This window comes from Coffea arabica, chromosome 10e, assembly GCF_036785885.1.
Source record: "Coffea arabica cultivar ET-39 chromosome 10e, Coffea Arabica ET-39 HiFi, whole genome shotgun sequence".
NCBI classification, from domain to species: Eukaryota; Viridiplantae; Streptophyta; class Magnoliopsida; order Gentianales; family Rubiaceae; genus Coffea; species Coffea arabica.
In genome coordinates, this window is record NC_092328.1 from 10,825,707 (window position 1) to 10,844,487 (window position 18,781).

At 33.6% G+C, this 18,781-nt stretch overlaps 3 protein-coding genes and 1 long non-coding RNA gene across 4 annotated transcripts; 2 read left to right on the forward strand and 2 right to left on the reverse strand.

Moving 5' to 3' along the window:
• Window positions 1-5,920: 5,920 nt before the first annotated feature.
• On the reverse strand, window positions 5,921-11,372 carry LOC113712161 (protein NRT1/ PTR FAMILY 5.10-like). Its single transcript, XM_027235454.2, has 4 exons — window positions 11,143-11,372; window positions 10,821-11,038; window positions 7,282-7,829; window positions 5,921-6,873 (listed from the first exon to the last, which is right to left on the reverse strand). Exons 1-4 carry the CDS (start codon window positions 11,294-11,296, stop codon window positions 6,054-6,056), a joined length of 1,740 nt encoding a protein of 579 aa, XP_027091255.2. The 5' UTR covers window positions 11,297-11,372; the 3' UTR covers window positions 5,921-6,053.
• Window positions 11,373-13,606: 2,234 nt separating this feature from the next.
• LOC113712162 (uncharacterized) lies at window positions 13,607-15,426 on the reverse strand. Its single transcript, XR_003453240.2, has 2 exons — window positions 14,991-15,426; window positions 13,607-13,890 (listed from the first exon to the last, which is right to left on the reverse strand). It is a non-coding gene; the product is annotated as an uncharacterized lncRNA (long non-coding RNA).
• A 737-nt stretch (window positions 15,427-16,163) lies between these two features.
• Window positions 16,164-18,640, forward strand: LOC113712153 (F-box/LRR-repeat protein At4g14103-like). Its single transcript, XM_072067725.1, has 3 exons — window positions 16,164-16,424; window positions 16,592-17,663; window positions 17,806-18,640. The coding sequence occupies exons 1-2, from the start codon at window positions 16,266-16,268 to the stop codon at window positions 17,429-17,431; spliced, it is 999 nt and encodes a 332-aa protein (XP_071923826.1). The 5' UTR covers window positions 16,164-16,265; the 3' UTR covers window positions 17,432-17,663; window positions 17,806-18,640.
• Window positions 17,480-18,150, forward strand: LOC140015091 (FBD-associated F-box protein At3g49020-like). The gene is made up of 2 exons (XM_072066973.1): window positions 17,480-17,635; window positions 17,806-18,150. The coding sequence occupies exons 1-2, from the start codon at window positions 17,480-17,482 to the stop codon at window positions 18,148-18,150; spliced, it is 501 nt and encodes a 166-aa protein (XP_071923074.1).
• Window positions 18,641-18,781: the final 141 nt, after the last annotated feature.

Sequence of the window (18,781 nt, forward strand, 5' to 3'; positions counted from 1 at the left end):
TTTTTTTTGTTTTTAATCTACTGTTGGTTTTAATTATTTTCCTAAAAGAATTGCAGTTTTGGTCCCTAATTTTTGGTTTGTGTGCTAAACTGGTCTTTAAAGTTTTGATCAAAATAAATCTAGTCCCCAAAGTTTCTTGTTTTAAACAAATTTTAGACAACTAATGTCAAATTCAATTTAAAATTAGTCAAAAGTTTCTTCCAAAAAAAAAAAAAAAGTTAGTCAAAAATTTTCACTTTACATTTTTAGTCCCCTAAGTTTCTTGTTTTAAACAAATTTAAGACAACTAACATCAAATTCAATTTAATGTTAGTCAACAGCTTCTTCCAAAAAAAAAAGTTAGTCAAAATTTTTGACTTTACATTTTTTGTCCCTAATATTTGAAGCTTTAGTCATTGTGGTTCCTTAAGTTTCTAGTAGTCATAATTAGGGGTTTTAAGATGAATTAAAATATGTATTCCTAAATCCCCACAAAATCTTATGAAAACATATTATATGAAAACAACATTATTGTTTAATCTATTTCATGAATAAGTTACAATTGAATGATAATATAAGGGTAATATATAAAATAAATTTACTCAAAGAAAAGAAGATTCTAATTTTAATGTGGGATCATTTCAAAATCCTCTTTTGAGGTTTCTAATAATTTCACTTAGTACTCTTAAACTTTGAAAAATATTATTTACTTTCCTACTTTTGACTTTTTGTAACATTATCAACTCATGTCAAAATAAAATATTATAAAACTCATTTTTGGATAGAGAGGATGTTTTCAATCCAAAAGTACCCTTTGTTGTCCTACTTATTTTCTCAAAATTAAAAGTATAGTAAGAAATGCTTGAGACAAATTGAGTGAATGCGCAATTTTAGTGGAATACAATATAATGATAGGTGCTTTAAGGTATAAATAATTTATTTTATTAACTACAAAGTGTTTACAGTCAACTTGAGGAGCTTTTCAAATTGTTAGAGTTTCTAAAAACTAGAAAAAAATTTTAAAATTGTGTTCATAAACTCATTTGATATGTTTTCAAAGATTGAAAGAAGTTACTCTTTTACCGAAAAAGTGTTTTTGAATTTCTAAATTTAATATTTATTATGCCAACTATTGGCATGAAAAGTGTTTAAATGTTTTTAAATCTTGTTAACACCTATAATTCTTAACTACAAAACCATATCGAAGAAGTTTTTAAAAGTTTTTTAAAAGTTTAAAGAATTAACTAGATTTGTTATAAAAAAAACAAAACAAAAAAGGTGCACAAGAAAAGGGCAATATTGGCACATACATATTCTCCATCCAAAAATGAGCTTTTAATAATATATTTAAAATAGGTTTAAAATATTTGAAAAATTGAAAATATGGGAGGCAAGTGATACTTTTTAAAGTTCAACAGTGCTAATTGATATTGTCACAAATCTCAAGGGAGGTTTCTGAAATTATACCTTTTAATGTAAAAGTTTATTATCACCACTATTACACAAATTCTTGCATGTCTTGTTGGACATTGGTCTCAAATTGTTTGTTGATTTTAGTCCCTAACTTTTGGTATTTTCAAAACAAATGGATGATACTAATATCTCTTCAACATATACTTTCAGTTATGAAACAAATCAGATTCAAAGATCAAGTGCAATTGAAATAAACAAAGGTTGCTGAAAGTTGTCGGACGCTTGTGAAGACAAGATCGGACGTCCGGTAATCATTTCGCAACTTCGGACGTCATGATATTCCCCCTAACTCACTGATCTCGATCGGACGCAAGCATTGGACGTCCGATAGAATTCTTCAAACTTTTTGTCTGCTATCGGACGGAAGTACCGGATATCCGATAGGATCCTTGAAATTCGACGAAAGCTGTCGGGCGCTCACAAAGACAATACCGGATGTCCGATAGAATTGAGATATTCCTTCTAACTCATTGTCTGCTTTCGGACGCAAGCACCGGATGTCCGATAGAATTAAAGAAGATTTTTCAAAGTCACTGCCTGCTATCGGACGCATGCTTCGGATGTACCGGACATCCGATACTCCCAACGGCTAGTTGATTCTGCAGCTACTTTCTATCTGTTGGAAGTATTAATGAAGCACTTTTTTTGGTCTTCTATAAATAGAGCATGGTCAGAAATTTCAAATAACTTTTGCACACTGAAAATACAAAAGATTTAGAATAGTTTTAGTGAAAAAATACTCACCAAAGAAGATTTGTAGTTTTGATGGTGTGAAGTTCATTGTAAACTTTTCATTTGCGAGTGAATACTTCAATAGTGTAACTCTGGGAGGGTTGTCCTGAGGGATAGTAAAACTTTCTAACTTGATTGAGTGAAACTTGGGGTAAGGAGGAAGTGAACCTTCCTTTGTACATAAGATTGGTTATATTTCACCAACTTGAAGAAGGTTGTTTTGTGAATTGAACTTCGAGCTCAAGAAGAGCTTGGTAGTCAATTGGTTTACAACTCTTCCCTTCTTATTTATTGATTATTATCTTGTGATTCTTAAATTGCATATCTCTTCTACTTCTCTCAAGTGATATTGTTCCTTCATTGATTAATTCATTGTATGATCACTTAGAAAAGAGGGTAAAATTCATATTAAACAAAAAAGTGCCCATAATCTGATTAGTTTCTTAATCAACCTAATTCACCCCCCTCTTAGGTTGTCTTTGATCCTTACATTGTTGTAGTTAGGGGTTGTAACAATAAAATGTAGCCAAGGTAAGTACCATTATGAAACAACTTTAGGAACTTTTGAATTTTTTTTGGTTTATTGTTGTCTTCCTACCTATTAAAAATTTAACATTTCAATACTAAAGTTTTAAAATTTATTTTTAATATTCCGTACCTTGATAATTAAGACTAATTCATATAATTTTACAAAATACTGACTTCATTTCAAATTCAATTTATAACCTAATGAATACAAAAATAAAAAGGATCAATGGAATATATTTTTATAGAATATATTCTTCATATTCTAAAGATATATTTAATTAAGTTTTTTAATTATCACTAAAAGTGAAAAATGATAGAACTTATAATTAGCTAATTATTTAATATTATACCAAATGTAAAACTAAATATGCAAAAGAAGGGAAGAATGTGACCAATTAGTTGCATAAATAAATGCAATAAAAATAAAAAAGAAAAAATGTTTAATTGGAATTCCTATTGCCCATTCAAGTAATTTAGTCTAATTTGCATCTCGCTTCATTCTAAAAATCTCAATATGACTATTTAAATTTTATGAGACTATAGTGACTCAAATTCCGAACATTAGGGATTGAAAGTGCAAAATCAAGGTTGTTGACTAACGTAATTAGACTTTAAGTGTTAGTCAATGTTGAATTTTCGCCATTGTCCTAAATATGCCTAATATCAAAAACTTTGGGGGACTAGAATTGTTTTGTCTAAAACATTGAGTATTAGATTGACACATAGACTAAATATTAAGGACTAAAACTACATTTTTTCCATTATTTTCCTGGTAGTTGACTCATTAGAGTTACTGCTACATGTGCAATGAGTCATGTCGAATCGATCTTTGACCCAATCAAATTGAGTTAAGTCTCAACTTAGTTTTATCAAACTCAAACTCGCATTCGACTCAAATTTGAGTTGAGTTCAAGGTTAAAAAATAAAAAAATAAAAAAATAAAAAAATAATTTTTTAACAAATATTAGGAATATATATGTAATTTTATTAATTAAATAATATATATATATATATATAATCAAGTTGGCTCACGAACCAACGAATTAAGTATCTTTGGCCTTGAGTTCGAGCTCAACTTGGTCGGCTCAAGTTCGACTCGAGCTTTGGCTTGAATTGCTCGCGAGGAGTTCGATTCGTTTGCAATCCTAATAATTACACATTAAACATACAATATTGTAAGTGTTTTTTTTACATCACGATTTAGCGTGTACTAATCCTAGTTAATAAAAACTCGTATTACACTCATATAATACATATTTATGTGTATAATTCAAAAAAATTGTCTTTCGAACCTTTTAAAAATACTCCAAAAAATAATTGTACTTTTCAACTAATCTTATAAAACACGTAATAAAGTTTTGACGTATTATACTACATGAACTATTTGAGTAAGGATAATGCCAACTTTCCAAATTATATACAAAATAAGAACGACATATATATATATATATATATATATATATATATATATATATATATCTTGATTTTTATAGACACATACATACGACAATAATAAGGTGATAAAATCTTAATAAATTTAACGTCTCATATATAAAAAGAAGAGTTAAAATTGGTGTAAATGTAGCATAATTTCTAAACACTATGTTACTTTTACGTGTATCTTTAGTTCCATAACTTTCACATATACATGCACGATTCAAAGTATGAATTTAGAAATGTAATTTTGCTGAATTCGTATTTTTTGTGACAAACATTTAATTATACTTTTGGAAAAAAAATTCGTATAATATGCATATGTATAATGTCCCATATCATACCCGTCCTTTATTTTACTAACTATGGTATAACTTAGGTTAATGCACAGTTTTTTATTAGTCTTTGAACTTGGTAATTATAAATGATCCATGAAAAAGATAATAAAAGTATTCTTAACTTTTAATTATGATTTATTTTTGAAAATTAGTATATTTTGTTTTATCACGGATGAAGCTTCTGACTATAGCAATGTTAGTGATGATGTAACAATTAAAATTTACTGACTAAAGTCACTCCATATAAATGAAAAATAAATTATATTAAGATCTAATGGACTAGGCTCCTTTCCATTGCCTTGGAAAAGAATTTCTCTCCATTACTCCCTAATAAAATTAATTTAAAATTATATTAAAAAGAGCACCTTTTGCAATAAATTTCATCACATTTTTTAGTTATATATAAAATTTTGTGTGAAATTAACTGAGTTTTGCCCTCTAATTAATCATTACAAAATTTGTTATAATTTTAATTTATTTTTAACCGTTCAAATGTTTCATGTAAATTGAATGTCATTTGCAAAAGAATATCATTTCTTAAGTATGCTGATCTAAGATCAAAACAAAAGTAATGACACAATTAGATTAATTTATAGAGTTATAAAATTTTAGATATAAATAAATGGAGAAAATAATGGAAAGAAAACTAATGAAGGGGATCCTAACCCAGATCTAATGGGGCTGGGGCTCCAACTCAATTTAAATTTGTATTAGTGCTTTTGGCACGCCCTAGGCGTGTGCCAAGGGTGAATTATTGTAGGAAGTTATTGTATTTAAAATTGGATTAATCTTTCCTACACTAACACTGTCAGCGTTGGATGAATAATAACTATGCAAAATTTCAATTTGAAATTCAACTTTTGCACACATATCATGAATCAAACGATGACGTATATACTGTCAGTATATATAAAATTTACTCTTTAAAATTATGATAGAGAAAAATAGGGAATGTGAATAGTGTGAAAACTTACTTTAAAAGGTATTTTTGATATGATGTAAGGTGATACAAAAAGTTTGCACCAACATCCTTCTGTCCTTCTGTATATAGTAATATGAATATTATTTGAACTCAAAATTTTGATTTGAGTTTTGACAGTTTTAAAGTTCGACTCGATTACTTTCCAATCCTACTTCTCTTCTTCTCTTTCTTGCAACGCCTTCTCTATCTAATTCTCCCCAAACCTGCCTCTCCTTCTCATCAAATAGCCTCGAAGTAGATTGTTCTGGAAGAATTTCCTCCAAGTTACGGTTTCGATTTGTTACTTGTTAGATGGAAACTTGAGAGTTAAATAAGGAATCTCAGGATTAGCTGATTAATGTTTAAATTTGTTGATTTGAATCTTAAGGCAACTTTATTCTGTCAAAGGTTTTTACAAAGTAACTCAAAACTGTCGCATAAAATCAGTAATAAATGGCAAAGGGGAAAAGTCCCGTTTTCCTACCAATGTCCGTCCATCATTTTGCCATCATGGTTTATATAAACACTTTCCATATAAATGTCTTACATCCTGTACTGTCGTCTCCTTTCTACCAAACCATTGAGCAGGATAGACATGGCAGGCAACTTCATATATTACTTCCTCCTCTGTTATAAACATAGGATTTTGCAAAATATAGGTAAGCAGTTAATGCAATAGCACTAAGTCCGGCAAGGAGCCAGTAAAAGTAATCCAGGTGTCCTTTGTTCAAGTTGTCCGAGAACCAACTCTGATGTCCATGCCTGCTTGTGGCTTTGTCAATTACAGAAATGAGAAAGCTGCTCAGAAAGCTTCCTATCCCTAAGATACTGAGGTATAGAGCCAGACCTGTACTTTTCAATTGATTAGGCACTTGATCATAGAAAAATTCTTGCAAACCAACCATGGTAAGCGATTCAGATACTCCCAGAATTAAGTATTGAGGTATCATCCAGATCACACTCATAGGAATTGTAGCCTCTGGTTTATCAACCAACCCGTACTCTTGAGCAGTTTCAAGACGCTTCATCTCAACCGCAGCAGCTATACACATAGAAACAGTTGACAGAAGTATTCCAATTCCAATTCGCTGCAGCATTGTTATACCTGAAGGTCTTGAGGTTATAGCCCTTGCGATGGGGACTAAGATTCGGTCGTATATAGGTATAAAGACAACTATCGAAAGAGTGATAAAAGACTGCAGCGATGCAGCTGGTAGTTCAAAGCTTCGACTAATAGATCTGTCCATTGTAGCACCTTGCTTTGTAAACACAGTGGATGATTGCGCAAATACAATTCCATAGACCAAACATGTGGTCCATATCGGAAATAACCTCAGAACTGCCTTTGCCTCTTCAACCTCCCTGATACTACAACCGTTGCCACCTTCCTTTGAACCCTCAGGTGCTACCAATGCTTTGTTCAGAAACCTATGACAATTTAACAAAAAACAACCAAAATGTTTAAAGGAAGAGATGTTGATTTCAGGGTACTGATGGTGAAGATCAGACTGTAGAAGTCTTAATTTAACCACATTCTAAACAAGATACTCGTGATGAGGCATGATTTCTCAAGATTCAACCTTGAAGTGAAAACACCAATTACATTCAAATAAGTCCCTTAATTTGTTAAGTGGAAACTGACTTACTCATGCTATATTTACCAATCCATTCAAGCCAGAAGCCAATAATGAAACCTTTAAGTCATATGGAATAAGTCATCAGAAGTCATTAACACCCTACTTACAAGGACCTAAAGATCAAGCAACTTTAGAGCATGCTAATGAAGGAAAGAAAATGTCTCGGTAACTAAGAGTTTAGAACAAGATTGTTTCTCACTTGAACTCTTGTGAACCTTGGCAAGGCAGAAAGCCCTGAGACTCCCCTTCCATGGATAATGATAAAGAGGTGATTCTCCAATTCCTAGCTGCTTTCAGAAATACCCGCCCAATTCTCACAAAAGGGCTTATCTCCTCACTAGTGACGCAAAATCGGTAGGTAAAAGTCCCAAGCAAGAACAAGATGAGTGCAAAAACCATTACAAGGCAGGGAATTCCAAATCCAAGGCCCCAACTAAGGTTATCTTGAATATAGGTCAAAACCACTAATGTGACTGTTATAGCCCCACACATACCGAAATACCACCAGTTGAAAAATGAGCTTTTGGCTTTGCACTCTTCAGGATCTTGTCCATCGAATTGGTCAGCTCCAAAAGCTTGTACACAAGGCTTATGCCCTCCTTCAGCTACTGCTATGATGTACAATGCAAAAAAGAAGAAGATAATTTGGAACTCAGAAGGAGAACAATTCATAGCATTTGTTGCATGTTGACAGTCAGATGACTTCGAAGAGGTAAAAACTGTTGAAAGGGTCAAGAAGCCAAGTCCCTGTGATTCAAAGTAGTGCAAGGCTCAACAAATTGTTGCAAAAATTCTGGATGTATCCATGAAGAAATCCCTAACTACTCTGTTCTTCCTATTTTTACTCCCGGAATGGAAACATCAAGTAACTAGGCCTCAAACATGTGGAACATAAGCAGTCAAACTATCAAATTTGGAGCATAATTTGACCGAAAAGAAACTAGAGTTTCAACTAGCAACAACAAAGAGAACTGTGGACAAGGCTTAAGTGATGCTGTATATTCAATTTTAAAAAAATACATCTACAAAACGATATCTTTATCTTTGTAGCTTGCACATGAATCCTGCTTCTTAGAACGAAGAGTCACTGTTTTGGTATCACTATTAACTAACTTCCCTCTGAATCACCAAAATCAAGCTTAGGCAGACATACATCCACCTTAGATTATGTTGTACGAGCATTGTTTTGCAAATGGCTTTTTAACATAATTAAAGGCACTGTATTTAAGTCCTAAAACATGTCAACGTAGCTAAGATTGCCAAGAAGTGATTTTTAGCATTCTTTGACTTTTCTGCAGAAGAGTTTTTAAATTTTCATTGGCTATAGCAGGTGCAGGTTTTCCAGTAATGAGCATATAAAGGCAAAAAGGTTTTATGGATACACGGGGGTATATTTATCAGTTAGTGCAGAAGAAAAAGATAGTAAATGCCGATATGCAATTGGGGAGTGCCTTTAAAATTTCAAAAAACAAGAAGTTAGAGTTTATATTCCAATACCTCCATATATAAAAGTTCACCAATATTACCAATTTATTTTGATGTTTCAATTTGCCATATTTTGCTTATAGAGCAAAACTAGACAAATAGCAACAGAAAAAAAAAAGAAAAAAATTAAAGAAAAGCAACAAGTACAGAAGGCCTTTTATGAGGGTCCTTTGAAATCACAATATAAACCACACTTTTTTTTGAATCTTTTAAGGGCAAACTTTTTACAGTAACATTAAGGCTATATTATCCGCCGAGATTGCAGACAACCAAATCAAGCTCTTCACCAGTGTAAGAGTTGTAAAAGTAAGATTGGTTCTTGGTGAATTGTTAATTGAGCCAAGGTTGAACAAGATTGGTTTACACCCCTTCCCCCTCTCCCAACACCCGCTGTCCACCATCGTTACCCATCTCCTCTACTGATGCCTTATTTATTTATTTATGTTTTTCTGACACTTGTAGATGTTTTAAAGTGTTAGTGTAGATGGTATAGTAAGTTTTTTCCTAAAATAAATTGGATTAATCTTTCCTACACTAACAGTGTATATACCGTCAGTATTAAATAAATGACAATTATGCAAAATTTAAATTTAAAATCCAACTTTCGTACATATGTCAAAAATCCAATATATATAAGATTTACTCAAATAAATTTGCACTCTGCCTTAGTCAAAGACAGAGTTCATTTTGGATAGGGTAAAAATTTATTTGGATGGTAAACATGTGCTGTGACATTATTATGGCCTTATTTTGAAATGGATAAATTTGTGAGTTAAAAATTTACTTTGACACCTCACTGTATATAAAACAGGAAAGAGGAATTTGGTGTAAATAAATTATGTCAGTGCTTTACCTAATCTACCCTTATTTCTATAGACAATAACATCATTTCAACTGTCTCGCCCCTACAACCACCCCACTTCCTATTGAATTAATTAACTATTACTTCTCTTAAAAAAACTACAACTTCACTATAGACAATAACATCATTTCAACTGTCTCGCCCCTACAACCACCCCACATCATTTGTTGTGTTTCTACAATTCAGTTGTGTTAGTGTTTACTTTTATTGTTCTAGTATCTATATTTATTATACTAATGTCTACACTGCACGATACCGTCGAGACAAATAAGTGTTGTGGTGGAGTTATCACAGCCTTGGGTAACTAGGGATGAGGGGCCTCTATAATTACCAGTCGCAATGGCACCGTACAGTGTAGACTCTAGTAGGGCTGCAAACGAATCGAGTGTTGTCCTAATCGAATCACGTCTCGATTTAGTTTTCTCAAATTCCAACTTGAACTCGAGCTCGACAAGGTCTCAATGTAACAGCTCAAGCTCGAGCTTAAAAAAATTTATTTTATTTTATAAAAAATAAATAAAATAATAATTTTCTTAATAAATAATAAAATATTAGAAATCTATATGTACTTTTACTATTAAAATAAAAATTCAAAAATATATATATAATTGAGTCGACTTGCGAGCTAATGAGTTGAGTATCTTTGAGATCGAGTTTGACTTATTCAGCTCGAACTCGAGTTCGATGTTGACCAAGCTCGAGTCGAGTTTTGACTCAAAGCTGATCACGAACAGCTCGATTTGTTTGCAGGCCTAAACTATAGCACAATATATGTAGACACTAGAATAAGTCGAACTCGAGCTCGATGTTAACAGAACTCGAGTTGAGTTTTGGCTCAAACTGCTCGCGAGCGGATCAATTTGTTTGCAGGCCTAAACTATAGCACAATATATGTAGACACTAGAATAATAAAAGTAGGCACTAATACACCAAATTTCAACGAATTTTAAAAGTAGGCACATGTAAAAACACAACAAATTTTAAGACACAAATTTCAACAAAGAGAAAACTTATTGTGTTTTTACTTATTGTTGTGTTAGTATCTATATTTATTATTGCAATAATGTCTACATTTGCTCTGCGAAGGACTGCACCGTACTGTGCAGCTGTTACCAGTAATTGTAGAGGCCCTTGATCCGGGTAACTAGTGTTCCCTATCCACAAGCAAAAGTCCATACGGACAAATTTGTCGAGTTTGGCTCGGAAATTAGACTTGAACAAATGACTTGGCAAGTTGAATTTTATTCATTTTTGTGTTGATTAGTGCACAAAATACTCTCTTATCAAAAGCACACAAATAATTTAAAGAGGCATCAAATAGGAAGTACAAAACTATGCACACTTGGTATTAACAAGGCACCAATGGGTAAGCACAAAGTACAACTACTAACCATGATGTATAGCAGAGAGGAAAGTATGATGGTGCGGTAACGACCCAGAAACGAGTCGGCGACAAATGCACCCAAAAGCGGCAAGAGCTGCGACGTACCGGACAAAGCATTGGCGTTCTCGGCCGCCGTGGCAGTGGATTGGCCGAGAGGGCCTGTCAAGTAACTTATCAAATTCGAATTTATTCCGCAATAAGCAAACCTCTCCGCCATCTCTACACCTGCAGTGCAGGAAAATTATAGTAAAATCAGAAGAAAAAAAAAAATGGGCCGGGATATATGTTGTTTGACTAGTTTTCCATCTTTATACAGATGGTTATTTTACCTATGATGAAAGATGCGGATTTCCAGCGGCCGGATTTGGAGCGGTTGACGGGGCGGCCTTTGTAGTCGACGTTTCCTTGGACGACGTCGTCCAGTAATGTTGGAGCTTCAATGGCATCGGAAATGTTGGCGGCTGTGGCTGTAGAGGACGCCATTGTCTGTCTGGTACAGCTATGCTGAGCTCACTTGACCTTGGCCTTTATTGTTTGGTCAGTGGGATCATATAAAAAACTTGTACGAGCTATGATATTGCGCAAGTAATATACTCCACCACGAAAATGACTTTTTTGGATTTTGTTTTTTAATGTTTTCAAACCCAAACAGATGGGTGAACTTGTTGGATGAGCTTCGCGATTCAATTGATTCAACCATCAAAGTTTTTTTTAAAAAAAAAAAAAAATTATTGTGGGATTGAATAATTTGGATAATATTGAGATATGAAAAAAGAAGAGAAAAAAAAAGTGAAAATCAGTTTAATAGTTAGATTTTTATTGATTTAATATGTTCTTGATCAGATTTTATCGATTCTTTTGGTTTTTTCAAATTGCATATAGAATTGGACCAGCGTCATGTTTGAGTCACAGTTTAACCGATTGAACCTACCAATTCGCTCTGAATATTTAAATGATAATTTTTTTTTCAAGCAACACCATTACCTTGTTTAAGCATGATACTTGCCTCTATGAACGGGTTAAGCTTAAATGAAGTTAATAAGTATAGGAAAATTGTTTGCAGAGATCTACTTACAATAAGTGGAGACGTTACAATATTCTATTCTTTCAGGGATGTACCAAGATCAATCTCTCAAGCCAAATAGCCTCTAATTGGACCTATCTGTCATTAGCATTCACCAACCAAACATGTGACTTGCATGTCTGGGGGTTTAATCATCCATAGATTTCTTTATTATAGAATAAGCTGGCAGCATATTAGTTTGGATATCTTTATCATACAATTGGAATCACTCCTACAAATAATTCGTTTTGAGCCAATTGAGGTATACAAGGTTGCCCAGGACTTTCCCATGAGGGCTCTCTATTTGGGACGACCTTTTGCACATGCAAGTTTTCCTCTCCTATGTAAGAGTTGTATATGTGTGTGTCTATATATATATACATATACATATACATATATATATATATATATATTAAAATTTATAAAATAATCTAATATTCTATGTCATTGTAATCGATACAAACTTTTTTAGGAAAAGGAAACAAATGAAAGATTGAATGTACATGTAGATAAAACTTTGAAAATAAGTAATTTTAGTTGATAATAGTTCTTTTTTGAATTTATAATATTGCATTCAAAATCTTGAATGTTAATTTTACCATTTAAAAATAAAAATTAGATGGTATTTATGCTATTTTTGAATTCTATATATTTTCAAAATATTTTTATTTTAGTTCTTCATTTTACATTTAGAAAAAAAATGTTCAAAATACTTTTGTTTTAGTTCTTCATTGCATGTTCAAAATATATTTGTACGCCCTATACTCATAAGGTGTGCCTCTTCCACTAATAAGAAATATGTATGTCAATTGGTCGACTTTTACAATATACTTTGGTGGGAATTTATTTTAATTTGTCAAATCTAAATCCAAACCCTATAAGAGAGAGTCTAGGTAAGATTTGATTTTCTATAATTTAGACCTGAATTTAGATCCAAATCAGACTCTATTCAGATCCATGTATAAATAATATGTGTATGTGTATATATATTAGTAAATTCATAAAATAATCTAATATTCGATATCATTGTAATTGATACAAACCTTTTTAGGAAAAGGAAAAAAATTAAAAGCAAATAAATGAAAGATTGAATGTAGATATATATAGATGAAACTTTGAGAATAAATAGTTTTAGTTTATAATAGTTCTTTTTTTGAGTCTATAATATTGCATTCAACATCTTGAATGTTAATTTTACTATTTGAAAATAAAATTTAAATGGCATTTATGTTATTTTTAACTCTATATATTTTCAAAATATTTTTATTTTAGTTCTTACTATATGTTCAGAAAAATATTCACAGATACCAATTGGATACTCAAGAATATAAGGGTCCGAGTTTTAATTTACTTTTTCAAACCCACAAGGATCTGGGTATAGATCAGGATCTAGATCTGAGTTTGGCTAAATTTAAAAGTCTAAATTTCGATCAAAGAAATCCAATTCAAACCTTATCCATTGACATACTTTATAAGCAGTGTTTTCAAACTCAAATCGAACTGATCGGTTCAACCGATCGAACCGAGAATTGGTAAGGCTTCCAGTCCAAAAGTATATGAAAAACCGGCTATCCATAGATTCGATCAAAAATGAGGTTTAACCGGTAAAAACTGAAAAAATTGGTTCTTAAAAATCCTTTATCTTGTGTTTCTCCCAAAAAAAAAAAAGGAAGCTTTTCTTCTCTCCAAAATTTCAAGCCATTCAACATCTGGTAGGGAAGAGGCCAAGGTGGTGAAGTTGCTATCATTTTCAAATCTGAGCACCTAAACAATGCTTAAAAAGAAAAATAGAAGGAGAAGACGAAGAAAAAGGGCACATCCAGTGACATGGATCCAAACTAAATTAATAAAAAGAGCACATTCAGCGACATGGCACAGCAAGGCATGCCGAATCTGTACTTGATCTCATCTCATATTGAGTCAGCTAGTTGTTTTGACTTTTGCCTCCATGACTGTAGGTTGAGGCAATGGACGCTTGTGTTGTTGATGACTCTGGATCATGCCCTTTGCTCAACTGCAATGTTTTAAAACTCGAACCGTTAAATGAACCGGTGAAGTAAAAGGGTCGAGGTTCAACCGATCGGACCGGTTCAACCCCGGTTCAATAAATAAATAAATAAATAAATTATATATATATACACACATACACACATATACCTATGCACAGAAAATAATCATAGTCTTGTAATAATTGCCAAAACTAAAATATACACCTAGTGTTAATAATGGTTGACATTTTCTTTCTTCTCAAACTTCTACCTAAAATCCAAGACCAGAAATTCCCTTCATGTTGAATCATAAGTAAATTACAGGTAAATACCAAGAACTATTAGCAAAATTCAAGGTAGACATAATACCCAAAGAAACAAGAACAAAAACAAACAGCCAGGTAGACAGCAGCTTAGTACATGGAGGCCTAATGGCTAATTAAGAATTATGTAAATTGCTCAATCATAGGTAAGTCAGTTATTTCTTTGTCCATGCATGTTAAAACTAGGTGAGATGCGGTGGCATGTGGAGGATTATGCTATTGCATCATTCTGCTTTTGCATCCAAGTGGAAATATTCTTAATGAAACAAATGATTGCGAAAGGTCAAACATAGCCAACTAGCATCTGCTTGGTTCTTTCTTGAAGAGTGCCTTTCATAGTTTCAGTTAAAGAATCAATCATATGAGATTGGCAGCTCTTAGTTCTGTTCTTTCTTATTCCAAATTCTTTTACTGCCTCATTCAATTGAATCCCTCTGCAATCTCCTAATGGACCAAAATAACGAAAATGCTACTACCAATTTTTAGACAACAAAGAGAGAAACACTGCAACAGCCAACGAGCTCATCACTGCAACGTGCAACAAAGCCAACTAACGAGCCTTCAAGCCAGCAATAAGATAAAAAAAAAACCCACTGATTCACCTTTGCTACAATCTTCAAGCCAGACAACAAAGCCAATTAACGAGTAAAAAAAAAATTGCAGGACAAACTGATCAGCTTATCTAATTTGAGGACAAACCCAAAAAAATACCTTTTCTAATTTGAGGACAAACCAGATCTTTTGTGAAATCAAACTAAATAAGAGGGTGGTGGTGAAGCCGTGAAGGTGAAACCAGATCTTACCTGAAAATGAGCTACGAGGATCAAACTCATCAAAACCATCATCTTGCTTCTGATCAGCAACTGAAGGTGGTGGTGAAGCCGTGAAGGTGAAGCAGGGGCAGGCTATGGAGGAAGATTGTTGGCTGAAAAACAAAAGGGCGAAGCGGCGGCGAAGCAAAGGAAGAAGAGTAGAAGACCGAATGAAGATTGAAAAGTGAACTAAAGAATAGGTTTAGATAATTTCGGTCAAAATTCAATCAATTTTGCTCAAAATTAAAAAACCGCGGTTCACGGTTCGATTCAGGTTTAACGGTTTGAACGGTTTTTTACGGGTTTGACCGGTTCTTGAACCAAGTCAACACAAGTAACGAACCGGACCGGACACATGGCCGGGTCACGGTCGAACGGGCCGGACCGGCCGGTCCGGTCCGAGTTTGAAAACATTGCTCAACTGACAGAGTATGACGGCTTGTAGAAGTCCACAACTTGAGGAATTAGAGATGAACGCTCAAAGTTTCATAGTACTTCACTTTTACCCCCAAATGTTTTGGATAGTCATAATTTTTGCCATAACATTCTCTATTATTTGTTTGCAACCTTAATTCGGTATCTAATTTCAAGTAAGTTATAAGGATTTAGTTTGTACGGTTTTATTATTTGTATTATTTGTAAACTCACCAAGTATATCAAGTCTCGAGATATTTATTTTGTACTATTTTATTTTTATATATCATTAAATATATTTATGGCATCATTATGATTTATGATATCAGAAACATAATTTTCAATCCATCTTTTTATATTTCGAATCAATTTTTTTATCTCACGTATATCACATCACAAAAAAATATTAATATAATACTCCCTTCGTTCCATTAAAAGTGCCGTACTTTCCATTTTAAGATGTCTTAAAATATTTGTTATGTTGAAAAAGTCAAAACATATTTTAGTCTCTCTTTCTAATAGAGTTTTTCTTTCTAATCATATGCAGATTACTATTCAATTTGAATTTTGAATTTGTAGAGATAAAATTAAAAAGAAAAATATAAATATTACAATCAAATCACTATTTTTAAAAAGTTAAATTTTATAAATATGACTAATTAATTGAAACGAAGAGAATAGTAAATATTTCAAATAATATTCTACCCAACCACTCGCGTAGCAAATAAGTAATAACCATAATCACCAAAAAAAAAAACTTGCGGATGTACTTTTAATTGACCAGAAACAAAAGCACGAAATGCAGAGAAGAGAGGAGGGGGTTGACTAAAAAGAGCGAAGTTGGGCCCTAAGATGATGAATAATGAATTAATGATGGGGGCTGGAGCTTCTTCCGCGGCGGCTGCCGCCGCCCCTGCTGCTGCTGCTGCTGCTATTTACTACAGCGAAGACATTAGGTATTCGTTCAACACCCTTAAGCCATTGAATCTCTTCAGCAAAAACAGCAAACAGGTGCTTTTTCTTTTTGCCCTTAATTGCTTTAGGAAATTAGTTTTTAACTGAAATCTCTTTAGCAAATTAGATCGTCTTGTTCCAGATCATCTTGAGCTAATGTCAGATCACTAATTAATTCGACTTTCCATTTGGTGTGATAACATTATTATTAAATACTGGAGAAGGCTGTTGAAACCACCCCAGATGATGATGATGATGATAACAGTGATGGTGATGACAGTCAAGTTAATAGAATCAGTGCCATTCCGGACGAACTTCTTTCCCACATCTTATCATTTCTACCAACAAGAGAATCAGCGGTTACCTCACTTTTGTCCACTCGATGGAGATACCTTTTTGCTTCACGCCCTGAGATCGATCTCGAATTCCATCCTGAACCTGAACGTAGCCATTCTGACGCTGATATCGATCTCGGATTCCATCCTGAACGTAACCGTAACCAAGCTGATAAGCTGTTTTCTGAGTTCGTAAATTTTGGCAATAGACTAATTTTGCTACGAAACAGGGCTCCATTAAGGAAATTTAAGCTCTCCCTTATGAGGGTTGTGGAAAGCTATCGTGGGGCACTCGATTCACTGATATCTGCTGCACTTTTGTGTCAACTTCAAGAACTCGAAATTTCTGTGGACAACCGGAGTAGTTATAGGGAACGATTATCACCGGAGGGAATATTCACCTGCAAAACACTGACTTCCTTGAGACTAGTGTGGCGCGGTGTGGATTTCAAAGTCCCCAGTCCAGTTTGTTTGCCTAATCTTAAGCTCTTGTGCTTGATAGGACCGATGTTTCAATTAGGAGATCATGATGATTCCCTGCAGAGGCTTATCCAGGGTTGTCCTTTGCTTCAAGAACTAGAGCTGCACTGTGCACTGGGGGATTTGGATCAAATTTTTGCCGAAGGTGCATGTATGCAAATTGAAATTCGTGATATGTCTAGTCCTTTTCTGAAGAAAGTAGTGCTGGATTTAGATGGAGGTCTGGATGCTAAGGTTGTAGTGGAGTAGAACAATCTTGAGAGTTTGGAATACCATTTCGTAGGTGCGGAGTATAAGATGAGCATAAATGCTCCAAATCTTAAATACCTTGGTTGTGGAGGCGATATAAATGGAGTAAACTTTATTCAAGACCTGAATTCTCTTGTTAGTGCCAAAATTGGCTCCCTCCTTGAAATCCCTAATTCTGAGATTTTTTACAATCTTGTCAACCAGGTGAAAAGTGTGGAATCACTTACTGACGGTATGATTTTTGTTTTGAACTTTCATGTTTCTCTCCGACTTTGAAAGCTTTTCCTTCCTTTTGAGTTGTCTTAGAGTAATTGGACGATCATACTTCCAAGTTCGTATGTGAGTTTTTGATTATTTTTCTCATGCACATGAAGGTCGGTATTTCCAGTTATGTGGTGCCAACTTTCAGCAATTTGATCAGCTTGGAGTTCATTCTCCTCAATTGCCATGCTGTTGAATCCTGGAAACTCATGCCAATCTTAATTAAAAGTGCCCCTCACCTCGAAAAGCTAGTCTTCGGTCGAAAGATGTTTCACTCTGAGCGTGTAGAAAAAGAATTTGAGCTTCTATTTCCAGAATTCATGCCCAAACACTCCATTGAACATCTCAAGGAAATAGAATTCACAAAATTTTACGAGAAGCACTATGAATTCAAGCTAGTTGAGTATCTTCTGCAAAATGGAAAAGCTTTGAAGAAGATGGTGCTACGTGGATCTTAGCAACCTTCTAGCTATGATAGAATAATGTCATACATGAGATGCTCAGAGGATTGTCAAATTGTGGTAGAAGAACGTGGTTCAGAGGAAATCTGGTGGATGCTAACAGTTGACTTATAAATGATATCTGTTTCAGTCATGCAGCGAAGTCGCGGGAAAATGAAGTAACAAAATCATCTGCTATGTACATTTGCTTTTTGATCTATGCATAAAGGATCAGAATTCCCTGTTGTTCATGTCTTTTGTTGCTTGAATTGATTTGTGCTTTTTACGAGGGAGGAGTGGATTTGGGATGGGAAATTGCAGGAGTGGAGGTGTTCCGGCTGATGCTTTTCATGTAAAAGTTAGATATGCATGTATATTATGATGATGTAGAAGTTATTAGGTAAGTTAAGGGAGGGGCTTCTACACCTCTCAATTTTTAATTCACACCTTGTTGGAGTTCCAATATGGTACAAATCACAAATGCATCATCAGAGGTGTGGATTTATGACGGAGGAATATGGATTTAATCCCTTCGATTAAGTAATTCGTGAAATAGCTCTTTTGACAATTATATATGTTAGGCATAATCACAATTTTCAACTTGATGCCAGAGCAACAACAAAGCAACAAGATTGAAAGTTTTCAAGAA

Coding starts and splice junctions, on each gene's coding strand:
- LOC113712153 (XM_072067725.1), top strand. CDS start 16,266: ATGATGAATAATGAATTAATGATGGGGGCTGGAGCTTCTTCCGCGGCG. Junction 16,425..16,591: donor TCAGCAAAAACAGCAAACAG/GTGCTTTTTCTT, acceptor ATACTGGAGAAG/GCTGTTGAAACCACCCCAGA.
- LOC113712161 (XM_027235454.2), bottom strand. CDS start 11,296: ATGGCGTCCTCTACAGCCACAGCCGCCAACATTTCCGATGCCATTGAA. Junction 11,039..11,142: donor ATCCGCATCTTTCATCATAG/GTAAAATAACCA, acceptor CCTGCACTGCAG/GTGTAGAGATGGCGGAGAGG. Junction 7,830..10,820: donor CCTCTCTGCTATACATCATG/GTTAGTAGTTGT, acceptor TTTGAATCACAG/GGACTTGGCTTCTTGACCCT.
- LOC140015091 (XM_072066973.1), top strand. CDS start 17,480: ATGAGCATAAATGCTCCAAATCTTAAATACCTTGGTTGTGGAGGCGAT. Junction 17,636..17,805: donor TTTACAATCTTGTCAACCAG/GTGAAAAGTGTG, acceptor ATGCACATGAAG/GTCGGTATTTCCAGTTATGT.